This window comes from Macrotis lagotis, chromosome 4 (genome assembly GCF_037893015.1).
Source record: "Macrotis lagotis isolate mMagLag1 chromosome 4, bilby.v1.9.chrom.fasta, whole genome shotgun sequence".
In the NCBI taxonomy this organism is placed as follows: Eukaryota; Metazoa; Chordata; class Mammalia; order Peramelemorphia; family Peramelidae; genus Macrotis; species Macrotis lagotis.
In genome coordinates this window covers 157,821,143-157,846,909 of record NC_133661.1, presented here as the reverse complement: position 1 = coordinate 157,846,909, position 25,767 = coordinate 157,821,143, and the positions used below count along the sequence as shown (strand labels likewise).

The 25,767-nt window shown below is 40.5% G+C and overlaps 1 protein-coding gene across 2 annotated transcripts in view; it reads right to left on the bottom strand.

The window, feature by feature from the left end:
• CORO2B (coronin 2B) overlaps positions 1-25,338 on the bottom strand; it is a 227,191-nt gene extending 201,853 nt beyond the window's left edge. For both annotated transcript variants that reach the window (XM_074234492.1, XM_074234490.1), the window contains exon 1: positions 25,013-25,338. Coding sequence is in view for 1 of the 2 variants with exons in the window: in XM_074234490.1 (XP_074090591.1) it covers positions 25,013-25,027 (15 nt within the window). In the remaining variant the exon portion in view is untranslated. The remainder of the gene's footprint in view (positions 1-25,012) is intronic.
• Between the last annotated feature and the right edge of the window lie 429 nt (positions 25,339-25,767).

Here is a 25,767-nt window from a genome sequence, read left to right as displayed (position 1 = left end):
TCACTGTAACAGTGTTGGTAAGGATTAGTTTTTGAGAGGAGGCAATCCACTTCTCTGGGCCTCAGTTCCTTCAACTAAGAAATGAAGAAGACTAAGGAGATGAGCTACAAATGCCTCACCCTACCCACCTCAGAATGTCTTCCATTTGCTCTGTATGAAACCAGTTATTTACAGTCTCACCCCATTAGAATGTAAGGTCCTTGGGGGCTAGGACTATTTTCCTCTTTCTTTATATCACCAACAGTTAGCACAGTGCCTAACACATTGTAAGGAGTTAAGAAATGTTTCTTACTTAGCCAATCGCTAAATTTCCTGATCTAAAAGTTTTCTACCTCAATAGATTCTAAAAGTATTTTGGTTGGCAATGATAATAATTCATATTTGCGCATGATCTTATAGTTATAGAGCCTTTTCCACACATCCATCTTATTTGAATTTTATAAACTAAAGGGTTTAGATAGTATATCTTATTTTCAATTGGCAAATAAAGAAACTGAGGCTTGTAGGATTTCATTGATGTCTACAGAGGTGGTCACTTACCTGAACCAGGCTAATTTCCTGGTTCTATATCAAGAATTATCTCTAGATTCTATATAATGATGACATTGACAGACCTAAACCATCATCTTCAATTAGGGTTGGCCTTCAAGATAGATGGAAGAGGCAATCAACTCCTCAGTGTGACTTGAGGGATGTCAAAAAACCCACCTAGACTAGAAATCAATCTTTGACTTGGAAGAGAGTCACATCATTAAACATTCCTTTGAGAATCTTCTGGTGACAGTGCATTTGAACTGGATTAAGAGTATAGTTTACTTGGGAAGAATAACATATTATCCAATATGATTAGAATCCATAGGCAAAATAGCAAAATGGCGGGGGGGGGGGAGTAGAATCTGGATGAATAAATTTTGTCTTTGGGCAGGGGAGAAGCTTTGGATCATGGAGCATTTCTGGGAGAGGCCAGGTAAGATAAGATTCCTTAGGCAGAACCCCTGGGAAGCTAAGAGCAGGATGGAGATAAAGTCTGAAAGTACTGGATATTCAACACTGAAGCTATATATTTCATAATCTTTACCATATAATCATCTAGCCAGGTTGACCTTGGCTTTAGGTGGGCTAGGTGGTATAACTTCACAAATCTTGGGGAATCTTGTTGACTTCAATACACTCCAGGGACCTGCTAGCTCATGATTTATATTTCCTTATCTGGAGATAGACTTTCTTTTCATAATTTTTTACTGATGCATTTTGCTTTTATATCACCTACATTTCCTAATGTATATCTCTCCCTCATGCTTCTGAGAGAGCAATCCATTATAATAAAGAAATTTTTAAAAAGAAGAAAGAAAAAAGTCACCAAAATTAATCAACGCATCAAAAAAGTCTGATATTATCTGTACTGTTCCATATGAGACCCCCACCTTTGCAATAAAGGGAAGGTGATACTGTCAAAATTTTATATCTTTTTTTCAGGTCAAGGTTAGCCAATCAAATTTCACAGTATTCAGTTTTAATTGTTTTGTTCTTCCAATTTGCATTGTTGTAATCATTTTGAATATTTTCCCCTGGCTTCACTTATTTAGTTTTGCATCATTTCATATAAATATTCCTAAAGCTTCTCTATATTCATAATATCCATTTTTTGTATAGAACAATAATATTATGGTGCATTCATATTTAACCAATCACCAAGCAATGACATATACTTTGTTTTTAATTCTTTGCAAAGATTAAAAAGTGCAGCTATGAATATTCTGATTTGGCATGGACCTCCTTGGGGTATTTGCCTATCAGTGGAATCTCTGGGTCAAAAAGTATGGACATTTTTAGTCACTCTCTTCTGCATTATTCAAAATTACTTTGCATAATAGTTGGAACAATTCCCAGTGCATTAGTGCACCAGTCTTTCCACATGCTCCCCAACACTGATTTTTCTCTTTTGTCATCTTTGCTAGTTTACTAAGCCTATGAAGTAAAGCTTCAGGAATGCCTTGATTTTTTTCTCATTTTTAGTGATTGTTATTAGCTTGAAATTTTGCTTTAGAGAACTTTTTATTCATGAGACAGAATTGGTTTTTGCTTGATCTTGATTGATTTTTTTTTTAATCCTAGGGGGAGAAGTCCCACACTTTCAGCATAACTGTGGAGAGGGAATCACATTCAAGTATCAAAGAGCCTTTCCTGAGAGAAGATTCTGGTAGAATAGAAGGTGAAGGTCAGAACCTGAACAGTGATTCTTAAGAATAAGGAACACCACATAATAGGGCAAAGGGGACTCACAAGACACCCCGGGGCCCTAAAACAAACTTTGTCACTCTCAGATTTCTGGTAAGGGTTGACCCTAGGCTCACCTCCTCTCTGAATCTCAGGATTTATTGTATGGATTACCAAAATTCTGTGATTAGGAGAAACTAAATCCTTAGTGGGTTGACATGTTCTGATAATGTGAGGATTAGACCTTTCCAGGCACTCAAATTCCTTTGTAGGTCTCCTCTCATCTTCAGCAACCTCTGCGCAACAACTACCCAATGACAGGAAACTGTCTTTGAGACAATCAAACCAAAAATAAAAATAAAAATGGAAACTCAGCTCCAAAAGCTCCTAGCTTCTGAATAGTTAGGTAAATCCATAGTTCTACAGAGGCTCAATAAAATGGGAGTTGGGAAGAGATCAAGTAAAAAGGAATCTCCCCCACTTTCTCTTCCCCTCAGTTTCCTTAGGTTCTATTACTTGGATCTCTGAGTGTGATACTGACACAGAGACTTCAAGATTTGGGGAGTAAAGGTAGGAAGAAAGAAGACTGGAGTACAGGGGGAGGATCTAGGAACTCTTGGGAAGTGTGCTTGGGTCTAGCACAAATTCTGTGGCCAGGGAGTACTTAGAGAAAGCTGTTTCTGAGATAAGCAAACACTTCCCTCTTTCCCTCCCTGCCTCTCCCAGGAGGACAATAGGGTTTAGAGCTGGAAAAGATCTAAGAGATGGGAATCTCAGAGGCTCATTTTACAGAAGAGAAAACTGAGGAGTGGTGAGAAGACTTACTTGAGATCACAGTGATAGTAAAAAGCAGAGCCAAGATTTAAACCCACTTCCTCTGACTTCAAATTCACTTTCCTTTTCACTAGACCATGTTGCCTCTAATATGCTAGGAAATAACTCTGTTTCACATTATTCCATGTCTTTACTGGAGTGTGCTGGTAAATGTTTAACAACCTAGTTGGAGGGAAAAGAGGGGAAGGAGAGAATGTATGAGCATACACTTTTAAATTTAATCTGCATTATTAACATGTTCTTAAGTCTAGTCAATTAAAAAAAAAAGATAAAACCCAACCTTGATTTTTAGCAATTGTTGATTTGGGGAGTGTGAATTCTCTCACTGAAAACTTCACAATCAGACAGGTTAGAGTTGGTTCCAGCACATCCTTGGCTTTATTTATACCTTTTAAATTCTATCTGCATAGCCATTTGCTCATTTGATTATTACAACTGCCTTGTGAATTGAGAAGTATTATCATTCCCCCCCTTTGATAACTGAAGAATCTAAAGTTGCATAAGCTAGTGTGAAGGCTGGGACCAGAATGCAGGCCTCTTGGCGCCTGGTTTTGTTCTGTTACAACATAAACAAAATCATTATAGAAGCTGCACTGTAGCTTATCACCTGTATTCTATCTCCTGACCACCAATGATCTAAATCTTGTAGGTGGCTTTCAGCAGAAGTGAAAACCTGTAGCCAAGCAAACTCCAGAAGAATCTATTTGTTCAGTGTTTGGGGGTGGATGTGAGAGGGAGAAAGAAAAACAAGATCCCAGGAGGTTTATCTGAACTCACTTCTATATATGCAAAGGACACAGACCATGGTAAATATACCCTATGGTTCTGGGGACAGAAAAAAAGGGAGTGCCTAAAGGATCACAGTTCTGGGCTTGCCTTTCCTTATAGAAATATAAGAGATCACAGTGGTCAATTAGTCCACCTGCTTCCCAATTTTCCAGATGAGGAAAATGAGTCCAAAAGAGCTCATTTCCACAGAACCCAAATCCTCTGACACTAAAAAGTTGTATTTGGTGAATCCAGAATTTCTTTCCAAAGAAGAAATCAAATCTAATCTAAATCAATCCTTGATGATGAGATGACATAAGTATCTACCATAGGTAATATAATGAAATCCCTCAAAGTCCCACAGCACAGGAAAAAAGTCTTCTCTGCCTGATAAGTCACAACAAATAGTACTCGGACTCCAGTGGTTGGCTTATTATTTTTCCCCAGTCTTGCCTTTTTACATTATTTTTCTGAAGCCAACTCTTGGTGCAGCAAACTGACAAAGTTTATCCTGGGTGTCCTCCAGCCTCTCTATTAGACTGGTTTTCTTCCTTCCATTCGTTTCCACTGTTTCCTTGCCCCCTTTTTCTTTACTTTCCCTAAAAGACAGTGTTTTCTGTTTCTCATTTAAAGAGAATCTTTCTTTTAAGCAAGACATTCTTAACTTAGGGTTTTTGAACTTAATATTTCAATAAATTTATTGTTATTATTGTCGAGCCATTTCAGTTATGTCTGACTCTTCAGGATCCCTTTGGGGTTTTCTTGGGAGTAGGGTTCACTAGAGTGGTTCTCTAGTTCATTTTCCAGATAAGGAAACTGGGGCAAACAGTTAACTGACTTGCCCAAGATCACACAGCTACTAAAAGCTGAGGTTGAATTTGAACTCAGGTCTTCCTGACACAAGACTCAGCATTCCCTTAACTTTACCACCTAGCTGCCCCTCCAAAAAAATTTATTCAAATATAATTGGTTTCTTTTGTAATTCTATGCAATTTATTTTAGGCATTTAAAATATTATTCTGTAGAAGTCATAAGTTTATCAGACTGTATTCACCAAAGATATTCATGATACAGAAAATGCATGTTACAACTCCAGCTTAACTTCAGCTTTGCTCCAGTAAGGGACTTGCTGATAAGGGTTTCAGGTGTTTCCCATCCCACTTTAAACATAGACTCTTCTAGAGACCATCTTCTCTAATTTATCCCTGAACAAGAATCTCCCTTAGACTATGACTGGTTCAGCCTCTGTTTGAACAAAGAGGTCAATCTGCAATCTCCTGAGGGAGACCATTCTAATTCTGGATAACCCTATTAGTAAGAAAAAAAAAAGCTATGCTTTAATATGATAATAATTATAATAGTAACAACAGTATTTACATATCATTTTAGAATTTACAAATACTTTTCAAATGCCTCATTTAATCCCTGACAGGTACTTGCTATTATTATTTCCATTTTTCAGATGAGAAAACTGAGGCAGCCCGTGATTAAACAGTTAGCCCAGAGTTTCACAGCTAGTGAGTGTCTAAGGCTCAGGTCTTTCTAGCTTCGGGACCAGCCTTCTATCCAAAGCACCAATATCTTTCAATATATTGAAAACCATAGTTAAATTGTGACTTATCCATAAATAGTAAGTCTCTGAGATCAAATTTGAATTCAGGTCTTCTTGACTCCACATAGGAGCACACTTTTTCCTATTACACCCCTACACCAAGGAGAGTAAGTCAATTCTTTACTTTTTCCATATGACGTGTCTTCAAATTCTCAACAACATCTATCAAGTCCCAATTCCTTCAAATGCTCCTTATAAATCAATTGACAGTAAGCATTTTAATATATGTATATACATATATAAGTATATTAGTGTATAAAAAGAAACATATATAAGTATAAACAGAATTTTTTTTTGCAATTTTTTTAAAATACAAAGTATTTCTGCAAGGAGGACACAGCCACTAGAGGGTTCAGGAAAGGTGTCACTGTAGACAGTAATGCTTAAACCACAAATCAAAAGACATCACCCATCTAATATAGGTGATATCATTTTGGTCTTCTTCATACAAAGGTCAAGAACCAACCAAACTGATTATTGAAGAAAGTAAGGGATTCTACAAAGCCATGGTGAGGAAGGAGCATCTTCCAGGATAAGGGACACAAAAATAGGGAGGCAGTCACCTCTGGAAAGTTTGGTTTCTAGCTTCTTCAGCATCCTAGCCATCTTCCTTTAGACATATTCCTGTTTATCAGTAAAGACCAAAAGGCCTTAAAGCCTTAAGGAATGGAGATCTAATGACTTATTTCAGTCACAGTAACAGAGAGGAGATGTTTTGAGGGTAGAGACTCTCCAATGCCTATTAAAAGTCACACCACATGGACAATTTCCTGCTCTCTCTATATGTGAGCCAAAACCTGAAATCATTTCAGTTTTCTACAGTTTTCTTTCCGTCTTTGTTCCAAGGCACAGGAGAGGAGAGTCTTTGTTCTTGCCTGCTGTTAAGATAGACGAGGTTTCCAGAAGTCCCCCAAATCCCCCCCCCCACCTCCCTCCAATGCCTTTCCAAACCGGAGTTTCAGAGAAAACATTACATAGAGACCTTGTAGAATTGGTGATAAGGCCTGGGCAGACTAAACTCTTAGCAACGGGTACATTCCCTGGCTATTGGCAATGAACTGCTCTAGAGAAGGATTCTAATGGTTTCAGGGGAAACAAAAGAGTAAAAGATTTCTTGGAGCCAAGTGTTTTGCTGGTATGCTTCCAGCTAGGGAAAGATCCAATTCGCAGATCTTCGGAGGCTGGAATGGCTGACTGGGTCACGTAGGGCTCCTGGTCTGCCAGATCTCAGTAATTACATCCCTCAAACCTGGAAAAATTGGAATTCACAGACATTTACTAGTCCTGTTGCAATGAAAGTGCTTCCTCAGTTGGGACTGAGGGAGCTTCTCTATAGGCTGCTGCCTCTGGGGTGGGGAAGGCTGAGGATATTTGAAAACACCCTCCTTTGGTCTTTGCTACCTGAGTAGCAGCTCATGGAGACATCACTCAACTCAACAAGTATTGACCTCTTGTCAGGTCCTACGCTAGGGTCTGAGGTACAGAGGCCAAAATCAAAGAGTCCTTGTCAGTCCTCAAGGAAATTATATTCTACTGAAGATGTTGCTTTTGAGAGAATATAAGTTCTTTGAGGGAAGGGAAGGTTTCCTTTTTTGTTTTTGTAACTGGCACAGTGCTTAGTATAAATTAGGTGGTTAATAATAGCATGCTTAAAGATAAGTAAATATAAAATATGAAAAATAATTTGAAAAAAACTTTTTTTGGGGGGGAGCACTAACTGGTGAAATCAGGAGGGTTTTTTTAAATAGGAAATAAGGCATAAGCTCAATCTTGAGGAAGCTGGACATTCTAGGAAAGGAGGGAGGAGAGCACACTGGGTCCAGAGCATTGTCTTGGCTGATAGGAAATAGAGATAGAAGGAAAAGTCCTATGTGGGGAACAGTATGCTAGACTAATCAAGTCAGAATTTGGAACCTCCTTTGTGGAACTTCATCATTTCCTAATTGGTAGTTACAAGATCACTAGAGCTGAAAGTGTCCTCAAAGGTCAAACCTCTCATTTTCTCGATGAAGAAACTGAGTCACTGAAAGGTTAAATGACTTGCCTTGGGCATCTCTGGAGTCAGGGTCTTGATTCTTCAACCAGAGTTCTCTCCACTGCAGGGTCCCTGGAAATCATTGGTCCACTGGGAGCGAGTTAGGCAAATTCCCCTTTATTGAAATCATCATGAAAACCCATTAAACCTGGTCCAAATGAATCAAGTTCTTCAATCTACTGCTGTCTTCAACTTCAAAGAAAAGAAGGTAAATCTGGATTAAGATTCCTGATCTCAAGCAGCTAGGTGGCACAGTGGATAAAGCACCGGCCCTGGAGTCAGGAGTACCTGGGTTCAAATCTGGTCTCAGACACTTAATAATCACCTAGCTGTGTGGCATTGGGCAAGCCACTTAACCCCATTTGCCTTGCAAAAAAAAAAACCCTAAAAAAAAAAAAAGATTCCTGATCTCTAGATAATATTCTACATGACTTTAAGCAGGTCCCTTCCCTTTTCCAGACCCCTCTATTCTTTCATCAGTAAATAATGAGAAAATTCCCAAAGTGTCTTGTAGCTCTAACATTTTTTACCATAATAAAGATATTTAGTTAAACACACACACACACACACACATACAAAATGACTACAGGGAACATTAGTTCAGTACAGACCTGTCCAAGTTCCATACATTCATATACTGCTGTACAAAGATAGTTGTTGTTGAGCTGATTTTTGTTCAAGAAAACCCACTTGGGGTTTTCTTGATAAAGATACTAGAGTGATTGATCATTTCCTTCTCCAGCTCATTTTACAGATGAGGAAACTGAGGCACACTGCATGAAATGACTTGCCCAGGATCACACAGCTAGGAAGTGCCTGAGTCTTCCTAATTTCAGGCCCAGCACTCTCTCCACTAGCTTACCATATAGTATAATAACTAATAACATCATAGCTAACCAATATATACATGCAGGCCCTGTGCTAAATGCTTTACAATTATTATCTCCTTTAATCCTCAAAACAACCATGGGAGATAGGTGCAATTATCATCCTCATTTTAACTGGAAACTGAAGAAAACCAAGGTTAACTAACTTGCCCTAAGTCACACAGATAAGTGTCTGAGGAAGAATTACAAAGTACTTTTTAACATATATATTATGTCATTTGTTGCTCATAATATCCCTGAGAGGTAGGTGTTAGTATCATGACTCATTTACAGAAGAGGAAACTGAGGCAAACAGAGGTTAAATGACTTGCTCAGAGTCATACAACCAATAAACTTGGATCTTCCTTGGCCACAAGTGCAGCTCTCTATTCACAATTCTAGCTAGCTGCCTTGATTCACCTAGCATTTATTATTTTCCCAAGACCATGTTAAGTTAGAGAAACCCAAAAGTATAAAAGACAGACCTTTCCCTCAAGGCACTTACAATCTAAATGAGAAGACAGGACTTATAGATAAAACACAGTAATGAGGCAAACAAGAGGGGTATAATCTCCAGAGGAATTCTGAAAAGAGATCAATGACAGTCCTCACCATTGGAAATTCTTATTCAGAATCACAAATGAGACAAAGATTTTCATTCAGCAAGAATTTGTCCATGTTCAGGATACACCAATGAAGGTACTTCAGAAAGATCTGCAATAAGGGATGGACAAAAAAAGTTTTCATTTGGATTCCCCCCAAATACAGAAAATTCCTCACCTATTGTGTAATGGAAAGATTATCAGACTTAGAAATTAGAAGGTTTGGGTTCAAATCTCATTTTTAACATTTGTGAGCTGTGTGACTATGCAAATCTCTTTATTTTTCTAAGATTCACTTCCTTCATATTTAAAATAGAAATAACTTTGATTATTGAAGTCACTGGAATACTATTTTAAAAGGGGGGTGGGGGAGGAGAAAAAGAGAGAACACTCTATAAACTTTAAAAATAAAAAATTTTGAGTTGCTTTTTCCCCAGCTTCCCATAATCTCCCAATCATTCTGGATAGAATTCTGAATCTGAAGTCAAGAAGGCCTAAATTCAAATTCATCCTTAGACACAGCCATGTGATCCTGATAACTTCATTCTGCCTCAGTTTCCTCCACTGTAAAATGAGAATGATAATTGCACCTGCCTCCTAAGGTTTATTGGGAGATCAAAAATAATAGTTAAGCACTATACTATATACTATTTTTACAAATGAGGTTCCACTGTATCATTCACAAATCAAAAACCCCCTTTCCCTCAGTCAAGTTAAATCCACAAAGCAAAATCATTTAGAGCAATAGATTTTAGAGCTAGAAAGGATCTTAAAGGTCATCTAATCCAACATCTTCATTGTGAAGGAAATTGAGGCTGAGATGAGTCAAACTGGTATTTCATGTCAGAGGCAGGATTTGAATCCAATTCTTCCTTTCTCTAAGGCTAGCATTTTATCCACTATGTACTGAAGCAGAAATTATCCAATAGGAACCCCAGTAGTTATGTAGTACATACAAATGTAAATAATGTGCATAAGGATAGACTGGACTTCCAAGAGGCATTCAGACCCCCAAATGTCTGGTATGGCCAGGTATCTGTCACAAGCTGTCTCTTCCCTCACCCATCCTCCTCTCTCCTCCACAACTAATCTCACTTGATCAAAAATCCTAAAACTGCCTGTTAATCCAATCCCTGCTTTTGAAACTTGCTGGTGCAAATCTCATAATGAAACAGTTTATTTCCTCCTGCAAATCCACTGAGGGAAACAGGCACAAGACCCAGGGACCCTATAAGTGTCTGTTAGTGACTCTAAGAAACTTGTTCCAAGTCAAAGAAAAGATCAAGCTTAAAACAAGGTCAAATTCATTCATCAGGGAGGGGAAAAAAAAACTGGCAATTCCACATGATGCCTTGGGAGCCCCTGAACTGAGGTTGAGGCCTCAGGGAGGTTTTGACCATCTCAACTTTGTACAGAGATAAATGCAAAACTACAACTCGGCAAAACCCAAATGCTTGCCTGTCTACATTTGAACACTTTCTTTGGCTTACTTTTTTAATGAAGGCAGGAAACTAAAATTTAGTGGCCAGATTTATCTGTCAAAATTACATTCCTCCTGCCAAAACAGACTTCTCAGGATGGGGTGGGTGGAGGAGAAGGGAAAGTGACTTTTCAACTGCCCTGAACTATTGAAACAGTTCAAAAGAAAACAGGGTCAACTGGGAGAAAGAAATTTTTCTTTCTGGGCAAATGGAGCAAATACATTTTGAGGTCAAGACTGCAATGTGTCAGACTATGCAAGGAAAAAGAATTCCTAATTGTGAGAATTCTAAATTGTAGAACAAACTCCTCCACCTTCTCCACATGTGCATAGGTTCATTCTGTCTCTGAAATGGGAATATTGCTCCCATCTTGTGTTGTTCCTCCTATTTGGAAAGTCCTCCAGCAACTGGGAGACAAATGCTCATTTTTTACAGATGAGGAAACTGAGGCCTGGAGATCACAAGAGTCATACAAGTCACAGGGAAAATTTAAACCTAACTTTCTTGATTCCTAATTAAATGCTCTCTCCATTATACCTTGATGCCTTTAAATTAGAGGTGTCCATGAAACCCCTCTCCCCCACTTAGATCTAAGGAGAGATTCAGAGGCCTTTGAACTTAGAAAGGAAAAAACAATTTCATCTTTATTTTCACTAATCTCTCACTGAAATTCAATATTATTTTCAAATATCTGAAAACATCATTCTAAGAAAAAGTGGATAGGGTTTTATCAGTCCATCAAAAAGGTTTGGAATACACACAAAAAAAGGTTAAGAACACCTGTGTTAAATCCTTCTCCTCCAAGACTCAGTCTGTCTCAGAGCAAGACTTTCTTCATGTTTTCTAGCCCACATCAATCTCCCTCATTCCTGACCACTCACAGGGTTCATTATTTACACCATACACTCCCGCATGACTGAGCCTATGAAAAAAACTGAAAATGGGTGTTACCCAGAGAACAGTCTAAAAAAGAATGGTGGTTGCCAAGCTGTAACAACACATAAATAAGGAACCAGGAAGAAAATATGCATTTATTAGGTACCTTCTGCATGACAGACATAATAAGTGCTTCATTTAGCCCTCACTACAATTCTGGGGGGACCCCCATTTTGTTGTGTACAGTCATGACTCTGCCACTCCATTTGGGGTTTTCTTGGCAAAGGTACTGGAGAGGTTCTTCTCCAATTCATTTTACAGATAAGGAAACTGAGGTCAGAGTAAAGAGACTTGCCCAAGAGAGTCTGAGGCCAGATTTGACTCCAGGAATGACTCTCTATCCCCATTTCACAGATGAGGAAACTGAGGCAAATAGAAGTCATCAAATGTCTTGCCCAAGATCATTTGGTTAATAATAACTGTTGGCTTTTTGAATTCAGGTCTTCCTGACTCCACCATCTAGCTGTCTTTTGAACAGATGAGCAAATCATTGTATAAGTTTTCTTCAAATGTTTCATATATAATAGATTCAACTTCCCAGCAAGATTGTAACTCCTGGGGGCTAGCAACATGACATTTGCAACATATTGCATAACCCTGTTCCAATTGTGTGCAAAGCAGTTTGATGTTTGCTGGGAATGTAAAGAGCAACAATGAAATAGCACAAGCCCTCAAAGAAGTTCTAGTCTAACATATTCCAACACTTTCATTTTCCCTTAAGGAAATTCCATTCTATCACACTCCAACACTCATACCTACCCTCAAGGAGCTTCTATTCTATCAAACTCTAACACTCACCCGCCTTCAAGGAGCTTCCATTCTATTACACTCTTAACACCTGAAATAATAAGTTTAGAATAAACACCCCAGGTGTATACATGGACTATTTGTGATTCATCTGTGGTAGAGCATTCTGAGTTCACATTGGCCTGATCAGCCATAGTCAGATATGCTGTAATTTGTCTTACAGTATGACATTTTGGTTTTTTTTCTATCACAAGGGACAAGAACCAACCAGCCAACTCCAACACTCTCACTTGTGGTCCAGGAGCTTCCATTCTATTATATCCTAACACTCACTTGCCCTCAAGGAGCTTCCATTCCATCATACTACAAAATTCTCAAGGATCAGTGAGCTCATCCATATTTTATATCTCATTTATTCTGTCCCCATTCACCTGCCAAATGGAACACATTCTCAACATCTGTTATTTTTATTAAATGGAATTGATTAAAGAATAGATTTGCAATTAAAGCATCTCTGAGATACCACCTTACACCTCTCAGACTGGCCAATATGACCAGAAAGGACAATGATCAATGTTGGAAGGGATGTGGGGGAAATCTGGGACACTAATACATTGTTGTTGGAGCTGTGAACTCATCCAACCTTTCTGGAGAGCAATTTGGGATTATGCCCAAAGGGCAACAAAAATGTGCATACCCTTTGAACCAGCAATACCACTACTGGATCTATACCCTGAAAAGATTATGAAAAAGGGTAAAAAAACATCACTTGTACAAAAATATTTATAGCAGCCCTGTTTGTGGTGGTAAAAAATTAGAAATTAAGTGAATGTCCATTCAATTGGGGAATGGCTTAACAAACTGTGGTATATGTATGTCATGGAACACTATTGTTCTATTAGAAACCTGGAGGGGTGGGAACTCAGGGAAGCCTAGAAGGATTTGCGTAAACTGATGCTGAGCAAGATGAGCAGAACCAAAAGAACATTGTACACCCTAACAACAACATGGGGGTGATGATCAACCTTGATGGACTTCCTCATTCCATCAGTGCAACAACCAGGGACAATTTTGGGCTATCTGCAATGGAGAATACCATCTGTATCCAGAGAAATAATTATTGACTTTGAACAAAGATCAAAGGCTATTACCTTCAAATTAGGGGGGAAAACCCATTATCTTATTATGTAATTTTACTATTTCATACTTTATTTTTCTTCCTTAAGGATATGATTTCTCTGTCATCACATTCAACTGAGATCAATGTATAACATGGAACCAATGTAAAGACTAACAGAATGCCTTCTGTGGGGGGTAGGAGAAGGGAAGCAAGAATGGGGGGAAAATTGTCAAACAAAATAAATAAAATATTTCTAAAAAAAAAAAAGAATAGATTTCTGGGGTGCCTAGGTGGCACAGTAGATAGAGCACCAGCACTGGAGTCAGGAGTACCTGAGTTCAAATCCAGCCTCAGACACTTAATAATTACCTAGCTGTGTGGCTTTGGGCAAGCCACTTAACCCCATTTGCCTTGCAAAAAACTAAAACATATATATACATATATATATATATATATATATATATATATATATATATATTTGCCTCCTATAATTCTAAATTCTGTTGCACATAGTGTTTCGGGGTGGGGGAGAATGCTACACTAGAAGATTCCCCCAAAGTCCTGAAAGTTTTAAATAGGCTGATTCCAATGCATCTTTCTGAGGCTTGTCAAGAAGCACATCTACCCATCCACCCCAGCTTCACTGAGCAGCAGCAGGCTCCACTGATATTAGCATCTGACCCAGCATGAGGAGCACTGTCAGTTTAAACCTGTGGAGTGAATTTACTCTGAACTAAAATGACAGCACATGGAAATCCTTTGGCTCTATAACCAAACCAAACTGCAAACACCTTAGTAGTTTTGAAAGTTAACTTGTTTTAAAGTAATCATACAGAAGACAAATGCCCTCTATAGAGAAGTCAGAGGCTAGAATAATGATGATGGCTTGGTAGACCTTTGGAAAGACAAAAGGAAAGATGACAAATGGGGTTCTTTTAGAAAAATAAATAGTGCCTTCCTGGAGCTGCTTAAAGAGGGAAAAGAAGGCCCTTATTCAATTTTTGTAGAGGGCACTTTTATATATTAAATCTTGAAATGGCTGAACCACTGAGAATTAGGCTTTTCCAAACTCACATTTCTCAGGTTGGGTTAGGAAATGGTCTTAGTGATTTAGGATTTAGGATTGGTTGAACTTTAAAGATCATTTACTTCCAAGGTTCTTCAGTTTTTTTCTGTTCTGGACACCTTTGGCAGTCTGGTGAAGCTTATGGATTCCTTCTCAGAATATGCTTTTTTTAAAAAAAAATCATAATTGAAGGAAATGATGAATATCAGTTAGAGGTTGATTCAATTGTTTTTAAATCTACCCAACTCTCCAAGCCTCCATTTGGGATTCTCTTGGCAGAGATACTGAAGTCGTTTTGTTGCTTCTTGCATTTGATTATCCACCTGTGAAGAATCACAATTCAGAGACCAGGGTGTGAAAAGAAAAACAGAGATTTATTAAAAAGAAGTTACAACACAGAAGAAAGTGATAGGAAAGTTAAGTAGAGATTAAGGAAAGGCCTCAAGGATTGCTAATAAGATCTTGGCAGACCACTGCCAGGCTCAACAGAAGTCTGGAAAGGTAAAAGATAAAAAGTTAGAGGGAGAGAGAGGGAGTCCTTCCATAAATCTCCTTAAATTCTCCCTCAGGGTCTATGGAAGGGGTGGTGACCTGGGCAGGACCCAAGTCCAGCATTGGAGATTTTGCCTTTTGGGGAGGGGTATCTTATGGGTGGTCTTAGAAGAATTCCCAGCACTTATATGCCCTGGCAAGTCAGGCCCTCTGGCCATGGCCTAAATTAGACAATAAAGGAAGAAGGAAGATTCCCTAAACAAAGCAAACAAAAGATTTACAAAATTTGTCTCCAACTGATCTCAATACTCTCTATGCCCATGGTTCCCTGCATCAATTTACCATTTCATTCTCTAGCTCATTTTACAAATGAGGAAACTGAGGCAAACTGGGTGGACTTGCCCAGGGTCACACAGATAAGTCAGTCTTAGCCAGATTTGAGGAGGATGAGTCTTCCTGACTCCAAGTCCAGTCCTCTATTTACTGAATCACCTAACTCCCCTAGTTAGAGGGAATTCAAAGTAAAGGTGTAATTTTTTTTTCTCATCCTAGGTCATTGACTCCCTGAAATCTATCGAATCTATCTATCTCCTTTGAGTTTGTAGAACCTTAGGTTAAGGGTTTGCACTATAATCCAAAACCCTCATTTCCATAGATGAAGAAATTGAAACCAAGAGGGTTAAAATAATGTAATCTAGGTCACCCCAGTGAGTGACAGGGCAAAGATTCAAATCCAGGCTGACTCCAAATGCTTGGCTCTCCATGTTACATCACACTGTCCTATCCAATTCTTCCGTGTGTGTGTGTGTGTGTGTGTGTGTGTGTGTGTGTGTGTGTGTGTGTGTGTGACCACTGGGTTGGTGCCAGTCCTGTAGTGTCTGGCTAAGCTATCAGAGTCTAGAAAAGCAGCTGCCCCTGGGAAGCAGGGACTCTCTGGAAAGGACAGATGCAAATTGAACATGCTGCCTCCCCCTTCCTCACTTTAATTAAGAACCCAGGGCAACAAACAACACATCAATCAACAAGTGGAAAGTCAGCACTTAACAAAGTACTTGCTCTGGGTCAGGAGCCAGTGGGAGGATTGCAGAGAACTTCAGAGGTATCTCGAGGCTTGCACTCACAAAACAATTCAAGAACAATCAAATGTTGGAAGCCTGGGAATTATCTGAGAGTTCAATCCTAAGAGGTCAGAAGGAGCCGGCACTTTGGGTTATGGTGGTCTGAGAGGGATCTTGGAAAAGGTGGGCCTTCAAAGGTGGCACACATTGTCAGTTTGATTAAAAAAAAACACACACACAAGAGGCAGGGACTAGCACATTTAGGATCAGAGATTTAAAACTGAAATTGAATTCAGTGATTATCCAGTCTATCTCTCTCATTTTACAGATGAAGAAACTGAGGCCTAGAAAAGTAAAGCAAGTTGTCTAAGATCAAATACATGATAGAGTCACATATTAAACCTAGGCCCTCTGACTTTATACTCTTATTTTCTCTCTCTGTCTCTGTCTCTGTCTCTGTCTCTGTCTCTGTCTCTGTCTCTGTCTCTGTCTCTCTCTCTGTGTGTGTGTGTGTGTGTGTGTGTGTGTGTGTGTCTGTCTGTCTCTCTCTACTTTCTCTCTGTCTCTCTCTGTCTCTCACTTATCAAAGATAACTCCTGACCCACCATCCATAAAGCAAGTGATTTGCAGAGTGTTTCCTATAGCAGAAAACTGTAGCAGGCTGAATTGAACCATTTATGCTCCTCTCATTTAGTTGCCTCTGTAGCTAAGAGGACATATTTTTTGAGCTGGTGAGGCAAGATTAGGTGTGTACTTTGTGGGGAATAGGTTTGGGGTTTTTATTGTCTGTGTGTGTGTGTGTGTGTGTGTGGTGTTTTCTATATGATGCTATTCTATTATATGGAGAATAAAACTGCAGCTTGGGTTGGCTTCCTTTTTACCTCAATACCTATGGTTTTTTTTAAATTTCTAAGTGTCTTAAAGTCTTAAGAGGCAGTATAGATAGCATAGATGGTCACAGAACCCAGAAGACCTGGGTTCAAGTCTTGTCTCTGAAGTATAATAGCTGTCTGTGTAAACCTGGGAAAGTGACAAGCTTCCAACACAATAGAGGACATTCTCAGACTAAGTGAACAAGAAGGTGCTGATGTTCAATGTTAGAGGAAGGGTGAGCTTCATATGTATTTTAAACCTTACAAAATTACTCTCTTGAAATTTCCCTCTTGGGATGGTTAGAGAAAACATCTCTATTTTACATTTACCACTGTTCCAGATCGTAAAACTTGTAAGAATTGATAGTCAAAATTTGAACCTAGGATTCACGACACCAAGTCCAACAGTTACTAATCTGCAAAACATCCTCTCCTAAGCAAGCCAGAAGAAACTCCATCATCTTATTAGTTAGTCAGGGGAAGGGAACTAAAATCCCAAAGAATCATTTGATCTGGTGCTACCAAGGTAAGGCAGGTGGGACTCGAAATTCAATAAATCTAGGATTTTTTAGGGTTAGGATTTTGAAGTTATTAATTTTGTATGTACCTCAAATAATGTTATAAATATTCAAGTGGTCCTTGGCAGGAAAAGGTTTCCCCACCCCTGAGTTAGATAGTGCCTTACAGAAGAGCAAAAGGATTAGATGAATCTAAGAAAGGATGACTATAGTGACAACATTCACAGGATGTAAGAGACCAAGGCATCATCATACTATCTGTCTAATGAAAAGAGGGAGGTAGCTGCCCCAGGTGTCACATTCTACTAAGAATCAATCCATTCTTTCCATAAAAAAGGCATGGTCATTAAAAACAGCTTATTTTCATCCTGAAGCAGTTCAATTTGCATCTGTTCTTTACAATTCTTGCTTCCAACAAGACTGGAAAGGGGGGTCAAAGTTCAACCAGTTATTATTTTCTGGATTTCCATGGCCCATAAAACTAGAATCACATCAGTATCAACATCGTGGTGTTGTCATTGTTGTTTACTCATCTCTGACACTTCATGACCACATTTGGCTTTTCTTGGCAGAGATACTAAATGGAGTGATTTGCCATTTCCTTCTGCAGTTCATTTTATAGATGAGGAAACTGAGGCAAACCAGGATAAAGTCCTCTAACTTGGTGCTCTTTCCACTGTTCTAATCTTCCTCACTTAAGAATGGAAAAAACTAGTGGGAAAGGAGTGAATCTAGGGGGAAAATGAACTAAATTGAAATAGGATGTAGGAAGAGGTTCTTATAACTTGGGATTTGTGAACTTATTTTTTACTATTATTTTAATAACAACATTTGAATATCATTGATTTCTTTCTAACAAGGATCCAGCAGCTTCATCAGACTGACAAAGAAATCCACAACACACATAAACAAAAGGCAAAAGAACTATTGGTTTCAAGAGACACACTAAGAAGAAGAGAAGGAGGAGAGAAGCAGGAGGTGAGAAAGTAGACTCTGGAGGATGAAAGATAAGAAATACCCTATCTGGAGAGCTTTTAGGGAGATGTGTGCTTTGTGATCTCTGTTGGAGAATACACAAATTCTGGGCTCAGGACTACACAAATCAGAACCTAGTCTCTTTAGGCCAAGAGCTCAGAGCTGAGGCCAACATAACCGTCTGGAGAGTGGAAAAATTTATTCCATCAACTGCCTGCCTGGTCTAAGGAAGGCCAAACAGTCCATTTAACTAATTTTCATTTTCCTGAATTGCCTAAAGGGGCTGGTTGCTTTGGGTACAGTTTAGAACCAATATAATAGTCATGGAAGACTAGGTAACTGCTTCAGGGGCTTCCCATACCCCCAAACTATTTCTCCCTATCTGCCCACTGATCTTCCTTTACCAGGAAACAGAATTCTTCCTTTCCTCATGGGATATTAGACTTGAAGAGCAAATTACCCAGAGAGAGAAGATCTTAGGGATTAAAGTTAATTTTCACAGATAGGTCAATGACTAATAACAAAATCTTTCCTGGGAACATATTTGGATAGCAGGAAAGAGAAGGAACATCACTGGGGCAAGTGAGAAGAAGTAAGGATTGTCTACTGAAGATACTAAGAGGCAAACCTTACAAGTTTGCCAAGGACCCCATTCACCTCTGGGACAAGTACTTCATCCTCCCACAGGAGTTAGGAGTGGGAAAGGAGTATTCCAAGGAAATTTGAAACCTGGACCCATTCAGAAACCAAGGTTCCTGTGTGTCCCTGGCTATTTCATTTTCTCTCCCAGCAGGAATCAAACAGGAAATGCATGGGAAAGTAGAATACTCAGAAGTTTCAAGGTCTTTGTTTCAGTGGAGTTCTGGCAGAGGACATGAATCCCTTCTCCATTATCTCCCTGGACTTGAATCCAAAGATGGTTGGCTCGTGGCTGACTATAAAAACTTGATGTTTCTTTAGTGCTGTGTGGCATCCTTGGGGAACCCTGGTTGACTGGGCCAGTCCTATATATCAGCAGAATAGACACTGCAACACTACCCAAAGACATTTCTTCTTATTCCCTGGATTTGGGCCTAAAATCTTCATTTATTGGAACCAAACTTCAAGAGTCATCTGGAGATGATGATTTATATGGATTAAAATAAGTTTACATAGAATAAATAACACCTTAGGGGGAAAATTAGAAAATATTAATAAATCTATTACAACCATTATTTCCTTATGTAAGCCATAATGCAGAGAAGATTGACTCCAAAAAGGCCAGGAATAGTCTACAGAGATATTAGAACTAGCGTAGAAGCATCCCAGATTTTCATTATGTATAAAGTGGGACTGGAGGCCAGAAGGTATGAACTAAATAGCCTTTTAAGTCCCTCCAACTCTGGATCTATAATCCTCCCAAATAAGATGGAGGTGGGGGGGTAGAGATAGAGGACATTTATAGTCTACTTCTTCCAAATCCATCTCCGTAGTCTAACATTCCATAAATTACTACTCCCAGGATTAAGTCCATTTGGCAAAAGGAAATAGCATCATACAGTAGAAAGAGAATGAGCCCTGAAGGTAGAGAGTCTGAGTTCAAATCCTATTTCTGATACATAGTACTTATATCATCTGGGTAAGTCATTTAAACTCTCTATAACTCTAAAACTTATTGTCATCATCTGCACAATTAAGAGGTTGGATAGATAACCTTTGAGGTTCATCCTAGTTCTAAATTTATGTTTCTACAAAGCTAAATTTCTATCTTAAAGTTCTGCTGAATATCTTTTCCTACCCTATACCTTTTTACTCATGAACCCTACCTCTTGATTAATCCTGTCTAAACTTGAACCACAGTCAACTCCCAAACACGTACCTTCTTTTTATGTTGTTTTTTAAAGGCAATATGGTTAAGCGACTTGCCCAAGGTCACATAGCTAGGTAATTATTAAATGTCTGAGGTCAAATTTGAACTCAGGTCCTCCTGACTCCAGGCCAGTTCGCTACCCACTGTACCACCTAGCTGTCCCCTAAACATGTACCTTAATGAAGATATCTTTAGGCATAGATAGTCTGAAAGTCATTTACATTCTAAAACATTCCACTTATTCCAAAATGACCTGTCTCACAATACCTGCAACATAATAAAGGTTTCATAAATGATTGTTAACTGAGTAGCAATACTTAATATGTGAAACATAGCTAAAAATGAAGAAAAAAAGCAAAAAAGATATCTGAATAGTGAAAATGAATATTTTCTGTACAGTATACCTCAGGCAATTTATTTATGGGAAGATCCATCAGTGCTTTATTCTGAACCTATTTACTCCTAGCTTCCATATAGTTCTGACACATTTGGTAGCTGATTTCTTTGCCCACAAGAAATAAAAATAATAAATTGGAAATGAGGAGTACAATGAAGAACTTCAAGAAAAGGCATATTGACAGCAGCTAATGTGGAAGAGACAGAAAGCTATAAAATATTGGAACATGAGAGCAAAAGGTCCAGTAATCTTGGGTCATTTAATGGAGGGGCAAAATAGTTGACAATCAATCAGATATGGTTCTTTGTCTTCTATATTATTGCTCTGTATTTATTATTGAATATTTTGCATGTATCTCCCTAAAGAGAACCCACACTCTTTAGGGTCACAGATTGGGTCTCATGCATTTCTGCAATCCACCAGAGCACCTTATCCTTGCATAGGCCACAATAATAGACTCTAACCTCCAGCATTTTGCAAAAGTTTGGGAGTCATTCCTAATTATGATCCCTCATAAAAATGGGGTACCTGAGATATTCCCACCTAAACAGTTTCACCCTGAGAGCTGGGTAAGGCAGCTTCTCTGGGTGGTTCTTTTAGCACCTGTCCTGAAATGGAATTTCCCCTCTAAGATCAATGAAATATGTAGCCCAAGGGTGGAAATCTGAGAGGAAGTTGTCCTGGAGACCCCTTCCTGATTGTGAGGGAGAGGAAGCAGCAGCAATTGTCTCAAACCCTAGGTTGGGAATGGAACTAGTCAACTTATCCAGGTGCCCAACCCAGAATCTCTTCAGGCTTTTCTAGCTTAGAGGACAGAGTCAGAGGGGCACAGGACCTTTTCCTCTGTCAAAACTCACAGAGGGATCTCAATAAAAGCTATTTGCCTTCTTGCTTTAGGATGAGTCTTGCTTTCCAAAGTTGCAGCCTCAGGCCCACTTTGAATGTCAGGTCATCTAGTTCCATCAACATTATTTTATTTGGAAACTAGAATCCCAGAAAAAGCTACTGGTTATAAAGTTTTGAAGATTTCTAATGGTCATGAACAGAAACTGTGGTCCTGAGACAGCCAGAGGCCCCTCCCAGCTGGAGTCCTGGATACTTTCAGAGAGCCACAGAATACATATTTCAAGAGGGATCCTTTCCTGGAAGAGCTTTGGAATGACCTGAGTCAGGCAGCCTCCTTTCCTGGTCAGAGCTTGAAGAAGATAGGAAAGAAGGTTCAAGCTTCCCCCTAAACTTAACAGTTTAGAAAATGAGAGAGACCAGCAGTGTGGTACAAATCTCCATGGAGAGAAATGCGTGACTCTGGGACCACTGCCTTGCTCAACCCTTTGAGTCTCTCACCACTCACTCCCAAGAGGAGAATTACAATCATAACTGTTAAACAGGAGATTACCTAGTAACCTAGGTTAAGGTAGTAAGGTGTTAAAGTGGGTAGAGCACCTTGACCTAGGATCAGGAAGACTTTATCCTTATGAGTTCAAATCTGCCCTCAGACACTTCCAAGCTGTGTGATGCTCTTTGCCTCAGTTTCCTCATTTGTAAAATGAACTAGAGAAGGAAATGACAAACCACTCTAGTATCTTTGCCATGAAAAACTCAGTCTTGAAAAGTTAGATACAACTGAAACAAAACAACAACAATCTAGGTTAATTTCTTTCAAATGAGGAAGTCCAAGGTCACACAATTAAGTTGTTGACAAGATCAGAATAAGGAAAGAAGCTAATAGGGGCAGCTAGGTGGCAGTGGATAAAGCACCCAGCCTGGACTCAGGAGTACCTGGGTTCAAATCCGGTCTCAGATACTTAATAATGACCTAGCTGTGTGGCCTTGGGCAAACCACTTAACCCCATTTGCCTTGCAAAAACCTAAAAAAAAAAAAAAAGAGCTAATTCATAGGACAAGATGGAACTAAAGTCCAGGTCTCTTACTTAGACTAGTATACTTTCTATTTTATATACCTTTGGAGAAGTATCTTCCTGTCCAAATATGGCCAATATGATCTTAATACGGATGGCCAAATATGGCCTAATAAGGATGTTTTAGATTGAATTATAGGTCTCTCATTCCCACTCTTCATACTCACCTTTTCTGACTCTCAAACCACAAACCACATGCTACCCATTCCTGATAATAATAACTAGGGTTTTAAAGTTTGTAAAGTACTTTACAAATATTATGTTATTTGCTCCATAGTACAACCCTGAAATCTGCTATTTTTATCTCCTCTTTACAAATGAGAAAACAGAGGCAGACAGAGATTAAGTGATATCCCCAGTGTCCCACAGGTAGTAAATATTTGAAGATGGATTTGAACTCAGATCTTCCAAATTTCAGTCACTCCATCCATTGTGTCATGTAGTTGCTTCCAACCCTACTCACCCTCTTACCACCCAGGGAAAGCAGAAAATAGGATGAGCGTTGTGATCTTATGTATTTTGTGTTATGCATTTAAAAACATCATTCTGAGAAGTCTTCACTAAACTGCCAAAGAAAATTGTGACAGAAAATGATTAAGAAATCAGGATAGTAACAAAGAAGGAAGGTAGAAAACACAAAATTTATATAAAAATGTATTTTCAGTATGTCCAAAGAATCTAATCATTTCTAGGATGGTCATGTCTTCTGAGTATGCAGAGTATCTAAGAGAAAAAAATAGGTTGACAAGCTTCTAATCCTCTCAGTCGAGTCCCTTATACCCAGATAATATGCCTTCTTCAATCTTTGGGATCTTTATAAACACTACAGATTTTTGAGAGTTGGAAAGACCCTAGAAATCAATCTCCTCATTTACTAATGAGGAAATAACTTGACAACTTCTGATTCTTTTTATTTGACCATAACAAGATGAAAAGGAAAAATCATCACACACACACATACACACACACACACACACACACACACACACACACACACACACATACAAACACACACCACAGTTGTTTGGTAACAAACATTTTGTCTATAAGGTTATAAGAAAGTTTGTCCCAAGTTTCTTTTCTAATGTACTGCCTTAATACCTATACTAAGCTGTCCTAAAAAGGGCCAGTAGCCAATAGAAAAAGTTTAGCTCAAATGTCCTTAGTCTCTCCTGGGTTTTATTCTACCTTAATCCTATCAAAAGTAGCATGCAGCCCCATAGCTAGTTAATCAGTAAAAGACTGGAGCTCTCTGACCTTCCCCACACCTTTCTGTAGGCCCAAAAACTGGCATTCCATCATGCCTCACAGCCCTCCAGCACTCACAGACTGCATCCCTATTCTTGGCATCACCTACCCAACTCCAGCAGCCTGGCTAGTGAAGAAAAGGTAGTGAGTAGTATTTGGGGGAAGCAATAGAGGATTTTATCCCAAATCCCAATGGAAAGAAGCACAGAGTCCCTTGGCCATTAAAGAAATTGACATCATTCATGAAGCCATCTTTGGAACATAGCTTCTCCCAAGCACTTCTTGCAAACCTTATTTCATTGGATCTCCCTGCTGGCAGAATCCAATGGCATATTATTAACTCTATGCTACAGGTGAGGAAATTAAGACCTGACAGAGTTCATGCGACTGGCCAGTTTCACAATATGGCCCTCAGCCTAGATCTCCCTACTTCCAGTAGAGTTCTCCTTTGCAAGACTATAAAAATTCTCTTCTTTCCCCTTTAACCCCTTCCTTTTTCAAGATGGAAAGGCAAAATACGAAACCTTTTTGAAATAAACCTTGCTTCTCATCTTGCATACTACTGAGGAAAACTAGGGAAGGGTTTCCATCACCCAAGCCTCTGCCGCCTGCCCTGTTTCACCAAGTCCCCCAAGTCCCTCTCTCCCCCCTCCTCACTCCACCCCGACAGCCACCTGTGGACCCCTGGATGACGCTGCTCCCAATCAGAACCAGGGCTCCTTTATGAAGTAGGGAGAGACGGGTTCTCTGAAGTCTGGGGGCTTTCCCTCCTTCTGTGGGTTACCCTGGAGCAAGGAGGGCAGTTCTCATGAAATGACAGGCGGTCCCTTCCGGGGACCTGCTGGGAGGTGTGCGAGGGGCACGCAGCCACCCATCCACCAGCACACACCCGCCGGCCTCGGCGAGGACCACGGAGCTGGCCGCCCGAGTCCTCAAGGGGTTAAAAATGCAGTATCCGAGGCGAGGAGCCACTTCCTCGGGTGCCCAGCCAGGGGGTTGTCCTCGCGCCCATCCCACTCCACTCGCCCGGCCACGCCAAAGCTGTCTCTTTGCACCCACCCTGCACTCATCCGGCATCGAAGGAGTGGAAGTACTTGGCTTTGGGGAGGGGGGCATGGGAGAGGGTGAGAGAAGACCACTAGCAGGGAGGGGGCTGGAGTGGGGGGCGGAGTGCACGCTGCACCTTTAAGACAGAAGACACCCAAGTCAACGCAAAAGCAAGCCAGCAGCAGAGGACTTCCTCCCCCTCCCCTCCCCTCCCCTCCCCTCCGCTCCACTGCCCTGCCCTCTGCTCCAGCCTGCACCCTGCGCCCGCGGTCCGGGTTGCCCCTTCAGCCCGGGAGCTGCACCCGGCCGCTGCCCCTGGCTCCCCTGGGGCCGAGCTGCTGCAGGACGCTTACCTTTGTGACAGTCATGCAGAAAGTCTGGGGGAAGTCGCCCAGGTTCCCCGGAGCCCAAGGGTGGTGGAGAGGGAGGGGGTGGTGGGATGGGGGGCGGGCAGCCCACTTCTCCGGGCGCGCTCCTGCTCGCTCTGGATTTCCGCCCCCTCCTGTCTCCTCCGCTCTCGCGGATGCGGGAGCTTGGCCCGAGTGAGGACGCGAGCGCAACGAGGCGGAGCGCGGAGCGCGGAGCTGCGGCGGTGTGTGCCCCGCACAGGGCTCCGCGGCGGCGTCAGTGGCTACGGGCACAGCGCAGAGCGCAGGGCGCAGAGCCGAGTGGAGGGGAGCCCAGAGAGGGAGGGAGGGAGGGAGGAAGAGGGGGGAGGGGAGGAGGGAGCGCGGGGGAGGAGGAAAGGGGGAGGGGGAGGGACCACCCCTCGGAATCTGATTAAGCTGTCCTCGCAGCTCGCTCTGGCAGCGGCGGTGATGTCAGTACAGTATGTGCATTTATAATGGATGAGCCTCCTTCGCCACAGGAAGGCGAGACAGGAAGAAAGAAAGAGGGCCCAGGCTGGAGGGTGTGGGGGGCGAGCAGGAGAGGGGAAGAAAGAAGGATAACCTAGGAAACTACAAAGGGGGAAGAAAGGGCAAAGCGCATCCATGCACACACACACACACACACACACACACACACACACACACACACACACACACACAGAATAAACCACATTTGACTGAGAGCTGGGCAGTCCCAGGAAATCCTAATCCGCTCTGAA